Here is a 17,765-nt window from a genome sequence, read left to right on the forward strand (position 1 = left end):
TCTCAATTTTACCTCTTCCGAAATCTATTACTGCCATTTTTTCCCTCACTTCTAGCGCTGTTTTCTACTAGGAATGTAAATATTAACTATTAAAAAAAATCCTCTAGCAGCCTTTCTTAGGAAAGTACGGCCTTAGTCTTTTTTGATTGATTCAATAATAGAATTATTACCTACGCATTGATACCTCCATTTTCTCAATAAGATCAAACTGTTCCAAACTGTAAAGATTCCAATTCCTGGAAGATTGTGTACGTAGAAAACTACATAAGACTTAACTGTATGACTATAGTTCTCCAACAATTGTGAATAGCTATGGAGCAAGGTTCGATCCATCATTGAAAACTTCAACACGATAAGTTTGCTTTAGTCGTATGACCAACGTGTCAACCAGAGTTTTCCTCTCGTTCACAGGAGGATCGAGTTACTAATACACAAACAAGCAACAATCTAGTAAAGAGTGCATGAGCATGAAATCATCTATCTAGTTCATTCGAGATTACTATCTTGCAGATTAAAGAGAGTTAAGCATGCTCCCTGTCGTCCCAAGTGTGGAAATAAGTTGCTGGATATTCAAACAAGAGTAGTTGCCAGCTGAGAATTTGTAAGTTGTCTCTACAGATCTGAAGGGGAAGGCATAGAAATGGGTTAGTGGGGTTTAATATTGCAATCATCTAATGATGAAGCACAAAGTAGAAAACAAATGATCTCATCTCTGAAGAACAATGAGAAAAAGAGCCAAAAGAAAACTACACTATTGATAGCATGCATCGAATTGTTCCATTAACCATAGAAAAGGGTTTCATTTTCTTGCATCTGTCTGGAATTATTTTTGCATCTTGTATAAGCCTTGCATAGGATGTTTGCTTGAAACTAGCTCAACATTTCATCCATTTGTATTAAAACTCAGATTAGACATTAGTCAATGTCATTAGCCATTAAACTGACAAGCCAAACTCCTATTTGACAAAATAAACTGTTAGGAGTGTGCTTGATCGGCGATCAAGCAAATCTAAATTATACAAGTTTTTCTATGGAGGTAGGTTAACAATTGAACTTCTCAGTTTAAGAAAGCAATAGAGAAGGCCCAAGGCTTTCCTACTTCTGAATAGAAAATAGTTAAGCTTCAAATATATGATGGGCAATTGAATTAGAAACTTCTAATGTACAAGATACACCACCTTGCGTGATGTTCTTGTTTGTTGAAGGTGGAGCATCTAAGATTTGGACAATATATAAATTTGATTAGTGAGAATTGAGGTTTGAAGTATCGAAACATAGCCTTTTAAAGATATCCTAGACTACTACATCTATGAACTTCTGGAGTTTCTGAAAAGAATTTTATGTCGATAACAGTTAACAGTAATGTTAAATGTGGATTAAATGTTATCAAAATTATCATGAATTCCAATCATCCCTTGTTGCAAGCCAATAAGACTCAAGATGCAAGCTAGCTTGTTCAAGGCTTTAGCCAGAGAGAAGATAATTATATAACCTATTGAACATTTCACTATTGTTTGGATAGATTTTAGTTGCAGTATCACAATTATACTTTAAGACTAATGGGATCTCACATTAGAATGCAAAAAGAGAAATATGAAACCCAACTGCAATTTACTAATTGGTTATATAAAAAAAAGAGTAGAAACAATGGTGAACAGAAGAAAGGGGGCTCCATGAACCAAAGATCTAATGTGATGAATTTATCTAAAATCAATCATCAGTTGCTGCTAGCTGATTCCTTCTAGGATTTTTTCCTAAATGTATTGTACCTCACCGAGCATTTTCAGCTCATAACTTGTAGACTCCATTGCCATCTAAATACCTTCTCGTACTTCTCATTTTATCATGATAAAATAGTCATATTTCCCTACAAAATCAGATATTAAGAGCCACATCCAAATCATATATTTCCTGTCTTATGAATCCTCATTCACTTCAAATATATCTATCAAATGCAATGGTGGAATTTGGAACTTAGTCATCTAGCTAGAATTATGAACTAGCTTAGTTCTATTTTTTTTATAATCTAGGTATTCAGCTCTTGTGATCCGACTAATTTTAGAGGTGACTTGCTCGGCTTCACAGAAGTTTCCTACTAACCACTAAGGTAAATCGGGAAGCACCAGTCTAACGTCATAGTTTTTCAAATTCTTCAATTATAATATGTCCTAGATGAAATTTGAACACTCGTTGTCTAGTGAACTCGTTCCACCTCTTACTATCGCTCCTTAGCCCTAGGGGTTTAGTTCTCGATCCACAAAGAATGTTCTTTTTTGCTAACTTACACATGAACTAGAAAGGGAGATCTACTTGCGATCGATTTGAATCAGGAAATAAGAATGCATCGTTAAGCGCTTAAGCTTACCCCCTCTTACATTTTGTTTGGGAGGAGGTGAGGGGAAAGGGAGGGGCGGCTCAGCTTACGAGGGGCCCTAGGCGAATCTTTTTTAAAAAATGATTGTTATTATTTTAAAAAATTTTCTCTCACCCAGTTTAAGGTTTAAGCTGTGTGAGCAAATCTGTGTTTTCAGAAGGATCTCCATAGTTCTCGGTCCATGTTGATAAAATAATAGCCATGCCTACTGCGAGGAAGCAAGCAGCAGCATCGAAGGGAGCAACAGGTCCAAAACCCAAGTTGTCTGTCAGTAAATTAGCAAAGAGCCCTGCTATAATGGCAACTAGACCATTGCCAAGAAATATGGCCTTGGAGAAAGTTATGGAGAGCCATTGTGGTTCAAAACCCCTCTGTATCATTGTAGGAAATATATGAGAAACAAAACTTGTTATCAAGAAATATGCTATCCAAATATAAAACTTCTAGCATGTATAAATTTTACTTAAATCCTATTAATTTAGCACCAATTTATTATTGTCCTTCTTGATATGGTCCTAAATTTCATAAAGACGTTCAACATCATAGACAATTTATACAATCTTTTCTTAATCACACAGTTTTTGTCAAGCTATAAAGCTGGATTTTAAATGATATCTAAATCTTAACGTGTAAAAGGTTAGAATCCTTTCCATTTGATTTATGTTTCCAACAAACTTTAACATGGTCTGAACCTCTGAAAGGAAATCATTCAGCATACTTTCCTCACAATTTTTTTTTTGGGTGTGCTTTCACATAATCTTTTGTCAAAGTCATTCAAGCCATTTTTACTTGGTCTCTGACATATAAAGTCAAACCACAAATTGACTCGTTAGTACAGATTGGATGACTCTTATTTTGAAAACAAGTAGACTAACGGGACCCCTCTGACAAGTAAAATTGAAGGTCTGAAAATAAACAGGTGCATGAACAGAGAGCGGACTGGGAATTTAGAAAGTGTCTGGCAATCTGTAATTAACAACTACAAATTCTTCCAGACAACGATTCGTAATTCTCTTCCATGTGCTCTATGTCATAGGGAGTATCAACGTCAGATCTAAAGAGCAAACATAACAACAGGCGATCCAAGCAAAAAATGGAAACACAATCATAAAGGAGTCGTAGATCAACCTATTGCCAACCGATAAATGCAAATAGCATCAGCTTACACAAAGGCGGTGCTGTAAAAAAAATGGACAAAAAAGACGAGCATATTTTCTTTAAAAAATTATGATTTAGAATAACCTTGTTGTGTTCTGCGACGGCCGACGCCCAACGGCCCCAACCTTTCGCTCGCTGCTTCGCGAGAAATGGGGCGGCGAGCCGGCGGTGCTTCGCGAGAAAAAGGGGGCGGCGAGCCGGCGCTGCTTCGCGAGAAATGGGGCGGCGACGGCGAGCCGGCGGTGCTTCGCGAGAAAAAGGGCGGCGAGCCGGCGCTGCTTCGCGAGAAATGGGGCGGCGACGGCGAGCCGGCGGTGCTTCGCGAGAACTGAGGCGGCAAGCCGGCGCTGCTTCGCGATCGCAAGAAATGGGGAGATCGAAGTCGCGGTGGTTTCGCCAGTTCGCCTGCGTCGAAGGGAGATGAAGAGGCGATCGGGATTCGGGCGGGTTTTGAAGAGGCGAGATCGGCGAGAATGCGAAGGGACAGCGGATGCGGATCGGGACTTTCCGAGTTAAATCCAATAATCCTACCCTCTTTTAACCTTAAATATCCTAACCAGTGGGCCCCAATTAAAATTGGGCCCTAGGCACAGGCCTTACCGGCCTATGCCTAGAGCCGGGCCTGGGAAGAGGAGGGAAAGGGAAGGGGAGGGAAAGGTAAGGAAGGGGAAAGAGAATTTTTACCCTTGTTTGGGATTGAGTGAGTTAAGGAGAGGAAGGAGAGAGAAGGGTAAGCTTTCCCCTTGTCCATGAATTGACATAATTCCTTATACCTCAAATCGGGATGTAAGAAAGGGGAAAGAAAACTTAGAAAATATTTATTCCAATTATATCCCTATGTTAAAATATTAATTATTAAAATAATTCATCTATTAGATTTTTTACCGTCGCTCCTCATCACATAACGCAATCGTCACAGGATCTCATCACTCGCACTCCTTGACGTCGACCTTCATTGTAAATTTCTCCGAAGATAAAATTCAAAAGAATATTTTTTTTATAAAAATATATGTAAAAATATTGGTTTATTCTTTGTCGTGTCAAAATGTATAAATTCTGTATTTTATATATTTATTATTTATTTTTTTTAAATTTTTTTATTTATTTAAGATTAATTTTTGTTGGTCTCATAAGTTATATATATTTTTTCATATATACATTTATTTTAAAAGTAAAGATATTTTTATAATTTTATATATTTAATCTTCATTTCTTTTCTTTTCTTCGCAAACAAAATAATACATGTTAAACTTCCTCCCAAAATATTTCCCTTTCTCTTTCTTTCCCTCCCTTTCCCTTTTCCCTCTCAACCTTCTCTCACCCCATTCAAACAGGCCATTAGGGTTTCCAACCCTCAGCAGTTGCACCTTGTTGGCGAAGGCGATACCTATCCAATCGGGATAAGCAGAAGACCACTGCAGTTGGTTGATTTCAGTACCTGCCGAGTAGACCAGGATAGGATCTACGCCTTCAGGCGCCGCTGAGGTTGTCGTCGTCGCCGCCGCCGAGGAACCGGACACCGTAGCGGCCGCCGGCAATTCCCAAATTAGGGCTTGGCCATCGTCCCCCGCGGAGCAAATATGCCGCGCGGCCTGCGGAGCCCACGTGACGGCGTTGACGCTGGCGCGGTGCCTCTGGAGCTCGGCGACAGGAGACGCCGGGGAGCGTACGTCGAGCACGACGACGCGGTTGCTGTCCATGGTGGTGACGGCCATGTAGCAGCGGTCGACCTTGTTCCAAGCGAGACGGAGAAGGGGAGTGTCGGGTCGCGAAGGTCAAAGATGCGGGCGGATCCGTCTGCGGAGACGGAGGCGAAGACGCTGGCCTCGCCCCAGGCGATGTCGTAGACTTCCTTGTCGTGGGCGATGAGTTGCGTCTCGATGGCGCCGCGGTCGACGTCCCAGATGGTGCAGGTCGTGTCGATGGAGGAGGTGCCGACGCGGCGGGGCTCGGCGTCGTTCCAGTCGAAGGAGGTGAGGGGGGCGCAGTAGCCGCTGGACTTAGCGTTGTCGAGGACGGACCGGAGGTCGGAGGAGTCGGCGCCGAGACCCCAGAGGCGGAGGGAGTCGGAGGTGGAGGCGAGGAGGGGGAGGGAGAAGAGCGTCCTCGTCGAAGCCGATCAGCTCGACGCGGTTGGCGTAGTCATCGATGAAGGATCCAAGGGCGAGGCGGCGGGAGGCGGAGGAAGGGGAGAAGGCCATGGCGTAGACTGGGTGGCGACAGTCGAGGGTGAAGACGTTGGGGCTCACCGGCGATTCTTGCGTCGAGCTCTCCATCTCCGCCACCGCCACCGCCACCGCCTCCTCCTTCCTCTTCCTGCTCCGGTTTAATTTGTCACAACCGACTCGGTTTGGTTCGTAAACCGAAACCCGGACCGGAAAGCACGTTGACGGAGCAACTACCTAACGCCGTTAAAAACCCTAAACACGCCGATCCCGAACTATTTATCAACTCGACACGGGCACAAGCGGCGCGATTGAGCACCCTGATCCCGCCGGAGGAGCAGAAGCGTCGCCGGCGAGATGGGCCGCGTCCGGACTAAGACGGTGAAGAAGTCCTCCCGACAAGTCATCGAGCGCTACTACTCGAGGATGACCCTCGACTTCCACACCAACAAGAAGATCCTGGAGGAGGTGGCCATCATCCCCTCCAAGCGGCTCCGCAACAAGATCGCCGGGTTCAGCACCCACCTGATGCGCCGGATCCAGCGCGGCCCCGTGCGCGGCATCTCCCTCAAGCTCCAGGAGGAGGAGCGCGAGCGCCGCATGGATTTCGTGCCGGACGAGTCCGCCATCAAGGTCGATCACATCGAGGTCGACAAGGAGACGCTCGACATGCTCGCGTCGCTCGGCATGCCGGACCTCCCCGGCGTCGAGAAGCAGGCGGATGCCCCTGCGCCGCCCGCCTTCCCGTCTCGCCCTGGTGGTGGCTACGGCCGCAGGCCATGAGGTTGCGTTGCATCCTTCTAGCTGTGAGCTCGCTTTCCCTAAATCTACATGGTTGGAGAACGAATACTACTTTAGCAACTTGAAATTTATGATTTTGTTTTCCGAAATCGATCGATCGATCGCAACTTCTAATTTTCCGCTAGATTTTTTCGAATTGCAATTCCGATCACTGTTTCAGCTTGCTTGATGTCTCAACTTTCTGATAGCATTTGGAAGCTTCATTAAATGCACTTCCCTTTGCTACTTTAGATTTTTTTGCTGTTTCAACTTCATTTTTTAGCAGTGCTACACAATCGTAATGTTCTTGAAATGATTTGATTGTTTAATTGTCAATTTTTAGGATTTAATCTTATGCGCAAGATATTGATCCCATTTAAGATTCGAATAACATTCCATTCTCTTTGATTTCTTCTCTTTCCTTGCTCCCTTTCCTGTATGATTCAGAATAGGAAGAGCCTTATTTAGAAAGCATAGCAAATTTGATTGTGTGCTAAATTCGATTTAAAGTTTGTGAATAGTTTACAAAAAATTTCAAAGATTCAATTTCATCACATTATTTTATTTTTTATTAAATATTTTTTGAAAAAATCATATATTATGACATTATTTATAAGTATTAACTTTGATATTTATGTATATTATTACTTTTTAAATTCCTCATATGTAAAAAAAACTTAAAATTATAGATATGTATATATATATTTCATCACATTTCAGATTTAACCAATTAAATGTCATTCTAAATATTGCAAGGGAAGAGAGCTTGTAGAGGAAGAGACAAACCTGAGAAAACTCGGAGAGGAAGGAAGAAAAAGAGAAGCTTTTGTAGTCTTGGCTTGTAGTTGATGTGCGGAAGGGCAAAGTTATGGCTCAAATGACGGCGACGCAGCGTCTCTATGGCATGTCGTTGAAGGCGATGGCGATGTTGGAAAACCTAACCTCGGGCGGTGACACGTAATCTCGTAGAGCAAAGTTCGGTTCAGGGATGGAGAGATGTGATTTTGGATTTGAGGGTTAGAATGGTTAGGATAGGTGATGGCAGCGACGATCTTTCTCGCAGAGCTGTGAGATGGCGACAAGGAGGCGACGATGGCTGCAATGAACTCTCTCGTAGAGCTGTGAGATCGGGACGGGCTCTCTCGGGACGTGGAAAGGCGACGGCAACGACGAGGTCTCTGAGATCGAGATCGGGATGAGGAGCCGATGACAAGGAGAGGCGACGACAGAGAGATCGGAATTGAGGATTAGGGTTAGGATCACGTTTGAGGGTTTAGGTTAGAATTTTCATTTTTTTTTAGTCGCGGAATCGTGCTATACCGGTGAGAAATTCCAACCATGTTAGAGGTGCACACGGTTGTGCAAATTTAATCGCGCATGAAATTAATTATATATATATTATTTGTAACTATTCAGGAGTTTGAACAAGAATTCTTAGGAGGCACTTGGTAGGCGGGTTTAGGAGAGGGGAATGGGAATGAAATCTATTTCATTCCCATTGTTAATGCTTGGTAGACGGGAATGGAAATCAAAATAAGGATTTGATATCCCTGATTTCATAACCTACCCCTCCCTCGGTTATCGCTAAACTCATTCCCATTGCGGCGCAGCTTTTTTCCCTGCGATTTCTTCCCCGTCGCGATTCTTCCTTTCTTCTTCCCCACCCGCGAGCCGGCCGCCCCCCCTTTCTTCTCCCCCGTTCATCTAAGCTCCCCCCATCTTCCTCCTCTTCTTCTTTTCTCTGCCGGCCGAGCTCCTCCACCCCTTGCCCTTTTCTTCCTCTTCTTCTTCCTTTCTCCTGAAGCGCAATATTGTTCATAATCGATTGCTTGATCGATTATGAACAAGTGTAATCGATCACGATCGATTACAGGGTTTTCTGAGAAAACAAACTACGACAATTAATCGATCAGACGATCGATTAAGCCATGTTTTAATCGATCAGACGATCGATTAAGCCATGTTTTAATCGATCGAGAGCCTTAATCGATCGTCTGATCGATTGATCGATTATTCCAGTATCTATACCAAGCACCAAAAATTCGATAATCATTTCCATTGCCATTAACCCCTCAATGGAAATAATACTCATTCCCATTACTGAATGTATACCAAGCGCCCCCTTACAATACAATTGCTATTATGCTTGAAGGACCCTAGCTCATCAAGCTTATCAGTCAAGTGAATGGAGCACAGTTATGACTACTTGCAAAGCAATCAGGGTTCAAAATGTACATATGCGTTGGAACATAGACACGGTGTAGTAGTTCTTTGTTTTCTGTATTTATTTAGCGGGCAGAATACAGAATCAAATCTTACATTCTAAGATATCTGATACACTAACCACAAGTCTGTCAAATACAAATTTCTGATAACAAGTTAAATTTGTAAAAGATAACAAGAACATTAGTAAGGGGCTACGAAGCTTGGTAGATTGTGTATAACATTAGACATGACGACAAACAAATCGATATGTCATGAATGACAACGCCTATAGAAACTGTACATCAAGGAAAAATGACCGAGGAATGAGCATTTCCTCCGACACAACTCGAACTCGAGCCATAATCAGGGCCTAGACACGGCATAAGGATGACCATGGTCGCTCGTGCTCCCTCTCAATCTATGAAATGGTTGCTTCATCCTCTTCGTTCTCAAAGGTCCAGATCTGTTCGGCTTTACCAAGCCTTCTAACCCACTGAACATATTCGATGCCGAATGGGGTCTCTGGATTTCTTCCACAGGCCCTGAGCTATATTCCATGGTCACGAAAGAAGTGGCTCCACCGTACGCCAAGCACGTCGTAGTGCCGTTCCACCAACAACTGCTCTCGCTATCAAAGTCGCCCTTGAAATCACAGTCCGTGCCCAGTGACTCTTCCCTGTGGCTGACAGAATTATCGCAAGCTTCATCCATATCGTTGCATATGAGCTTCAATGCTTGTACCACTTCTCCCATGAATGGCCTTTGCGCCGCCTCCGTGTGGACGCACATTGATGCGATTGCTGCTACTTTTGCCATATTGTCGAAGTCGTATTTTCCGCCTAACAAGGGATCAACCAATTGTTCCAACCCTTCTGTGGTAGTAAGCAAAGGGCGAGACCATGAGACCAGGTTCTCTGGACCTTGAGACTGAGACATGTATACCGGCTTCCTACCGGATAAAAGCTCCAGCAAGACGACCCCATAGCTGTAAACATCACTTTTAACAAGTAGGTGTCCAGTCATAGCATATTCCGGCGCAACATACCTGCAAGGTCATCGTTAGCCCTCTAGCATATGCGACGAAAATCTAGGTGATTTTAGTCATATTAGACAAGATACATTTTTGTTCATCTTTCTTAACTAGCCACTAGAAACATCATTATTGTGTTTGCGATGCAAAAATGAACAAAATCTTAGTATAGCAAGAAAAAACTAAGGGAAATTGTTCCTGAGCATGTTCATGTATCATGAATGGTGTCGTAAATGTTCATGTTCATGCGCGAGAAATAGAACATTACCCAAAGGTACCCATAACCTGGGTAGAAATGTGCTGAACTCCTTCTGATGCTTCCCTAGCCAACCCAAAATCTGAAACCTTGGGGGTAAAATCATCCTCGAGTAGGATATTACTGGCCTTGAAATCGCGGTGTATGACACGAGGAGTGGAATCCTCGTGCAGATAAGCCAGTCCTCTTGCCGCACCGAGGGCAATTTTCATCCGCGAGTCCCAGTCAAGAGGTTGCTTCATTTTATCAGGGCCTGAAATTCCAAGGGAGTTGTAGATTTTATCAGGCACCAAGCTTAACAGATATAATTCCACAGATAAAGAACCTGGAAGATACATACCGTGAAGATGGGACTCAACACTTCCATTTCGAACGAATTCATATACCAAACACCGGATTCTGTCTTCGATGCATATACCAATCAACTTGACAAGATTACGATGGTGCAATCGACTAAGTGTTCTCTACTTCAGCGATAAATTCCCGGTCACCACTTTGGTCCTCCTTAGTGAGCAACTTAACAGCAACCTCAGTACCATCATCCATAACACCATGGTAAACCCGCCCAAATCCACCTTTTCCCAAAATCTTCATAGAACTGAACTTGTCTGTAACCTTCTCGAGCTCGGATACTGAAAATGTTCTAACTGAAGGTGTGCAAGTAGGCATGGTGGAAACAAAAGACATCGACATGGAGCTGGCTAAACTACTTGATAATATTGATCTATTGCCTGCATGAAGGCGCATAGAATTCAGAGAAAGGCCAATTTAATGGACGTCATCGAGCAAAGCTCACAAGTAGACAGACACAATATGTAATCCTGTAAACGATCAAGGCTCTGAACTTACAATGAAATTGTGGTGCAAACTGCAAATGGTCTTTGAGTTCAAAGAACAAAAAGATAGAATTGCATCAAAATGGACAACAAAATGCATGTGTGGATAAGGAATCATGTAAATAAATGATAATACAGTGGTCGATATACAAACAAACAACTTGTTATCAGTATTTTTCACACTAGAAAGACATTCAAGTTGGGAACAGAAGGAATGCAGAGAGAAAATGCTTAATAAAAATAATGCAGAGGGAAGAATCCATAAGAGCCTAAAAAACAATGGAAAAGAAAAGTGAAGATGTCACTATATAGATGTACTATACAGAACACAGAACAATTGATGTACTGATTATGAATCATCTAACTGCAGGATATCCGCCCTTGATAACAGATTAGATATCCACAACGGAAACAAGTCATGCATCGTAAATATTTGGTGTCTGCAGTATAGATCTTATGCTGTCATGAAATTTATGTAAAGTTTATCTCGCTAGTGATATACAATAACTGTTTATGAATCTCTAGAACAAAACGTCAATATAATTACCAGGCTTTCTGATCTCACAGGCTCACTTCTAAGTTCTGACTACTTAAAACAGAAGGTTTTAAATTAACTTTGCTTGCAGCATAATTTCTTATCAGTGGCTGATTGACAAAGTTGTGACATAAATATGAAATTGATGATTATGGCACGTGCAATGTTAGGAATAGCAGACAAGATTGGAATAATCAGACCAAGAAAATTGGAGCTGTGACAAAGTTATAAATATGAAATTTATGACTGGCATGTGCAATGCTAAGACTAGCAGGATCATCAAACCAAGATAATTGGAGCTGTCTCTTTATTGTCCATTGTTTAAGACGGCTGGGACAGCATAAGATTCAGTCACATGTTACAATAGTTGAATGTAAAAACAGGCAAAGTAGTCAAAAAGAGGTATATATATAGATATATTCTTGTTAAGGTCTCTTTCTACACCAAGTTCTGAGATTTTGAAGGTTGGATGGTGAAGAGGAAGTGAACTTTGGGGAGTTGGGAGTTATGTGCAATATACAGTTTCAAGAAACAACAAGTGAAGAAGCTAACTTTGGAAGCTATCGGCAATCAACTGCTCAAGCGAGGATTAGCTGGATTTTTTCTGTTAGATTGTACCAATGAAAGAAACAGGAACTTTTGCAATCTTCATTTTTGTAGCATTTGATAGTAGGAAAACTGATTCTTTACCAGTTTAAATCTCTTCCCAGTGGCATTGGCTAATGTGGATAAATGTAATAGCAAACATGCATAATGGGATATAATGAATGGACTAACTAAATAATGATTCAATAATTTGTTGCTACCTGTTTTACGGATTACCGAGGAAGTACATGTAGGCCCGACAGAACTAGAAGACCTGCCAAGCTTCTTTAATCTCAAAATCATGCACACAACACCAGAGCATATCAGCATAAGTATGAATGAAGATAACACAATTACGATGACTATTCTTCCATTAAATTTCTGCTTCTTGTGCATTGATATATTTGCTGTGATTGGATCTTGATGACCTCCAACACCGCTTGGACCCAATGCCTCACTAAATGAAGGTGGTGGAGACGGAAGCCCTGCATGGTGTTCCCAGATTCTTAGTGCACTACAAAGTTGACATGTTGATAACATATGCAAAATAGGAGCATGGCATTACCTGGATAACGAACATATAGCACATCATACTCACCAAAAAGAGACATGTTTACTGGCACTTTCTTTTGCCAAAATCTCTGGAAAGTCAGCAATGCAGACATCTTATCAAACTTCTCACCTAGAGGCACTAAATCAATGCTAACTGTTGTTTTTTCTGGGTCCTTAATGCTAGCAGTGGCACCCATTATTCTCACTTGACTTGGTTTTAAAAATGTGCCAGCTGCAACTTCAACTTCAAGCTCTGGAATTCTAGAGAATAGCTCAAATGGTGCTACGCCCAGATCAATTCCAACTTGCATAGGGTAGACACATCCACAGGGTGAACCGATTGGGGTCGAAGTGAGTGGTTCTGAGCAAGATATTTCATCACAGCCTGTTTGAAAAGTAATAATAAAATGTAAAAGGTTAATCATGCTAGCTAGCTTCTTGATTGTATGCACCATCAATGACATAGTTAACTAAACTATCACAAGTTCTGTTGAAGCAAAACAAACCACACCCTGAGATTGTTCTGGTGTCACCGAGGTTGGTGAGGGAGCAGGAGGCAATCTTCTATGGTCTTTTGACCAATGATGTCTCATGTGGGAACCTGGGGACGATCAAATATAGTTTGCCTTTCAAGATCCAAGAAGACAAGATAGGTATTTTCAAAATCAAAATGTAGATTACCATGATGTTTAGGAGAGACAACTGGGGAAGGCGCAGGCCCTAAAGGTGTTAAATTCCATGGTTTGAGTGAGTTTCTTGGAGATATTACCTGATTTATTGCCATATGCATTCCTGCACAAGTAACTTGGAAATTGTAGTGATTGCTTTTGTAGTTAATGTGGCCATACAAATAGAAAAATAAAGAAATAGTCAATTAAATATACACAGGCAGGATAAAATATTGTATACCTATGTATGCCAATGGTAATACAAATAAAAGAAGAATCCATTAACATTTGCGGCACAATGAGCTCAATTGTTATTATGTCAAACATCAAACACTTTATCAATGAAAAGAAGGTGGAAATAGGGAAAACCACATTTTGGGATTAATGTTGCAATCTACAATTCTTGTCTTTTAGGTTGTAAACCTTGCATGTGACCAACTGATGATGATTTGGACTCTGGCCTTGGATGACCTTTGCAATTGAGAAGAATGGTGAGGGGAGCATAAATAAGAATTCAGTCGACTTTGGTGGGGGTACACTACCCCTTTCTCATAAGTACAAAATTCAGGAGAATGGTAAGTGAGATTCCAATCCCTTATAGCCTGCAATAATGCATGCAGAAACTAACAAGAATTTGAGAGAGAATATTTTTATAATTTTTCAAACGATCAAATCTTGCCCTTTCTTTTCCCTACAAAGGTTGGAATACCTTTAACCAGCAATAAGCAGCGTTTTGTGTGATTTAAGATAGCATGAATGCTTGTCCTCTAAATTCAGTCAAGCCAGTTATGTTAAAATACCAAGCGTGACCTCAAGTTTCGAGCTCAGAAAGACTACACAAGAGCTGCTGCCTGCTGATGAAACTAGTAGTCAACAAGACACAGTACTTTTCTGAAACTACTTTTCAGTAAGGTACACAAATTTATGACAACGGACTTAAAAACACTATCACGTAAAGCGTAGATTTTGATCGATCCATCATCTATCCCATGAAAGCATCAACCAGTTTGAAGGAATCAGTGAAGCAACATTCCACTCTCAAGGTTCCATAACTTCACATTGAGATAATGCGACTCATGTCCATCAACCAAAGCCCCCAAAATAACAAATTTAGCCAAGCGAGAGGCCACATTCCCCGCTTTTCCCGCAAGAGCCAAACCCCAGCTGCCGAGAAAACCCACCTTACGGGAACTAAAGAAACCGCGTCGTCAACTGCCAAAAAAGGCGCGATCTAGCACAAACTGCCGGAGAGTAAAGAGTGCGGAGGCGCGCGTACCAGTGTGGTTCGAAGCCAAACGGAGCAGCGAAATCAGCAGCATCAGAAACCCCGACATCTCGACTGATCAGAAGCGCTCCTGTTTCTCCATTCCAGGTGTCCAAAATGGCCGCGCTCCAGCGGCGCCGCTGGACGAAGAGGAGGAGGAAGCGCCGGCGGGGCTGGCTCATAAAACCCTAGGTCGCGGCGGCATGAGCAGATCCGGGATCGCCGCGTCGAGCGAAGCAAGAGACAGAGAGAGGAAGCGGATGGAGATCTCGAAGAGAAGAAGAAGAAGAAGAAGAAGAGAAATAAAGAGGGGCGCGTAATTACGGCGACTGCCACCAAACTTTGAGGTTGTAGAGTGAAGTGAGCTAGCGAAATTAAATTAAAAGGAAATTAAATATCTTATTTATTGTTATTTATTTATTTTATTTATAGGTGATTTTATTTTACCTTTTTATCTTTTTGAAATGCCCCTCGTTGTTTTGGAATCAACAAGATATTCCCTTAGCGCCTTTGCTTTGTAAAAATTAATGAAAATTAATTAAAAAATAAATATCTTTTATCATTAAAAAAAATGATAAATCCCAATTAGCTCCATTGACTATCTCTGGAGGCGATCTGCTCAGTCCCACGGAAATTTTCCATCAGCCATCAGGGTAAATCGAGAAGTACAGACAACGATCAGCCCAGACGTCACTCCCTATTTGGAAGAAATCTTTTATCATTTAACCTTTATATGATTAGGGAATTTTTGATTATTTTTTTAAAAATAATTGTAAATTTGATATATCATTATTTTATGAGAAAGAATGCCCACGCTAAATTTTATTTCTAAATTTGATTTAAATGTGGGAGCAATTTTAATTTTTACCCTTTTTCCGTTAATAAAAAGGGTTATAATGTTAGTGATTTTGGTGATGGAATGATAAATTTGGAAACCACAAGGGGCATATTGACAAGAATGATACAAGACATTTTAAAATCGGTAGAAAACATTGAGGGTTAGAATGAAATTTTAAAATAATAAGGGCTAGTATGAAATTTTTTCCTTTACGTGTTTAGTTGTTAATTAATCATGTATTTAATTCTTATCCCAAATTCCACCTTGAGTTTTTAATTATCTCAGTTAGCTCCTTAGCTTAGCTGCCTTGGAGCCGCGTCCGTTGACGAAGGTTCACGTGATTTTGTCCTACGGATTCCCAGTATATCGCCAGACAGCGAACAGGAACTAGAAACGATTGTAGGGGCTTAAATGAGCTTGATTACGTCGGTTCTGTGACTCTGACAGAAGCCAGTTTTATATTTATGAATTTGTTCTTAAAAAATTAAAGATAAAAATCTAAAAATAATTAGGGCAAAAATCGCCCATCATTATATTTCATTTCTTCAATAATTTTATCCTAAAATATCTCTTGAATCAATATTACAATAGCAACTACTGATAACTATTATAACATATAAAAGTTATTTAATAATTATTATAACATATTTAGGATAAATTTAAAATTTATAATATGTAGAAGTTGCTACAACGTATTTAAAATAAATTTAAAATATAGAGTTATACTATGTAAAAGTTACTTAGTGCTACAATGTATTTAGAATGAGTTTAAATTTTAAAATTTAAAGTTTAGAGTTTTTGAATAATATTATATTAAAATATTATTTATCAACTCAATTAAAATTATTTAAACTTTATCAAAATTATTTTAAAATAGTTGTAAAAGTTATTATATAATTGTGACGATCCTAAATTCTTAAATATGTTATAGTAGTTATTCGGTAGCTTATATACCATGTAAATTTTAAATTTTAAGGGATATTTTTGAAATAAAATAAAAAATCATTTGATTATTTTTTTTTTTGAAAAAGGACACTCATTTGATATTTTTTTTAATTTGAGATATCTTTTTGATTTTTATAAAAAAAAATATGAGAATTATATTGAATTTACATTTTTCTAATTTTCCATGAAATGTTTGTTTTTTCTTTTTTCATGCCTCATCCGAAGTCCGACACATTTCATGTAGTTCGATCGTGGTTCCACGTGGAGTGAGGACGTAGCGTTTACTTGAAGTCAAAGTCTGGATCCCTTTTTGACTTTTGAAGATTCATTTTTCTTCTTATTTTGACTATTTTATTCTCCTTTATTCAGATTTACTAAGACACATGATGCTGCGGGAAATCGATCAGTGATGAGGTGGATGTCTATGCTGAGGTGGATCGATGTCTATGCTGAGGTGGATCGACATCGCTGGAAGTCGATAGTCGAGGTGGACGTTAGAATAAGCACCGGAAGTTAACGAGAGTTGAAAGTCTTAATTGTCGCTCAAGAATGCCCTTTAGAGAGTGTTAGAGTTGTTTTTAACAAAACTTCTACGATGCTTAAGTCACTTCAAAACAAATAGAGATGGAACGATAGATCATTCTACAATTTTAATGATCGCGTATGACGGTCAAGGTCACACCCATTCGAGGTCCATGGTTGCATAAATTGTACGAGTCAAAGGGGAGAATCCTAATAGTTTGACATGAAGAGTTCGAGGAATTCAGAATTGAAAATCCAAGAACTCGAAAAGAAGAACCCAAGGTCACACCTATCAGGATCCACGATGGACTAACATGATGCAATATAAGTTGATACTTTTCTTTTATTCATTTTTAAAATTAGAATTATCAAAAATTTTCAAAAAATATGCAGATAAATTTAGAAGATTATCATAAAAAAATGTAGATGAATTTCATCAAGTGTAACTTAATACCCCTAGACACAATGTAACAACAAAAAATGATACGGTTAACTTATATAATGAGGGTTCGATTCTCTCACATAACATATCATATGGTTGCCATTATTGAATTACTCTTGATGTTGAATCTCAATGTCAAACTTCGCTCAAACTTTCAAATTTATCTGATAAGTGATTCAAAAAAGGTCGTTTACATCCAAAATTAATTGGACTGAAGAATCCACTATAGATGATTGTTATTGTGTGTTATGTGGTTCTAGTACCTTATACAAAAATTTTCTTAGTATTGAAATAACTGAAGCTAATTTAAGTGGAGCCGAAGGTAAGAGATAAACAATTGAAGCGAATCTAATTCTCAGACGAACTAGACACGAGTCGAGGTTGTCAATGTTATTTGTATATCTATTTGTCCATTAACTAAATAAAAGAAAAGAAAATAATTAAGTATTTTTTACAGAATAAATAAAGATTTTTTTTTCTATTTTAGTCCTCCAAATAAATAGAATATAAATATAATACTCATCCTAGTCATCGTCAAATCATAAGATTTAAGATTCAAAAAATATTGCTAATAATTTCAACAAGCAGGATAATAATTAGATTCTTTTGT

The 17,765-nt window shown here is 39.9% G+C and overlaps 2 protein-coding genes and 1 pseudogene across 2 annotated transcripts; 1 reads left to right on the plus strand and 2 right to left on the minus strand.

Moving 5' to 3' along the window:
• Positions 1-4,458: 4,458 nt before the first annotated feature.
• LOC141829852 (protein TRANSPARENT TESTA GLABRA 1-like) lies at positions 4,459-5,821 on the minus strand (annotated as a pseudogene).
• Positions 5,767-6,667, plus strand: LOC141829967 (small ribosomal subunit protein eS17-like). Its single transcript, XM_074717429.1, has one exon. It carries the CDS (start codon positions 6,055-6,057, stop codon positions 6,478-6,480), a length of 426 nt encoding a protein of 141 aa, XP_074573530.1. The 5' UTR covers positions 5,767-6,054; the 3' UTR covers positions 6,481-6,667.
• Positions 6,668-8,853: 2,186 nt separating this feature from the next.
• On the minus strand, positions 8,854-14,699 carry LOC141829160 (receptor-like serine/threonine-protein kinase ALE2). Its single transcript, XM_074716578.1, is given in 9 exon segments — positions 8,854-9,727; positions 9,981-10,221; positions 10,309-10,429; positions 10,431-10,699; positions 12,146-12,409; positions 12,490-12,861; positions 12,988-13,077; positions 13,158-13,268; positions 14,421-14,699. Coding segments are annotated over 9 exon segments (2,208 nt in total). The 5' UTR covers positions 14,479-14,699; the 3' UTR covers positions 8,854-9,045.
• Positions 14,700-17,765: the final 3,066 nt, after the last annotated feature.

The sequence above is a fragment of the Curcuma longa genome, chromosome 5 (genome assembly GCF_044706935.1).
Source record: "Curcuma longa cultivar G26 ecotype Majalengka, Jawa Barat chromosome 5, ITB_CL_G26_1.1, whole genome shotgun sequence".
Classification (NCBI taxonomy): domain Eukaryota; kingdom Viridiplantae; phylum Streptophyta; class Magnoliopsida; order Zingiberales; family Zingiberaceae; genus Curcuma; species Curcuma longa.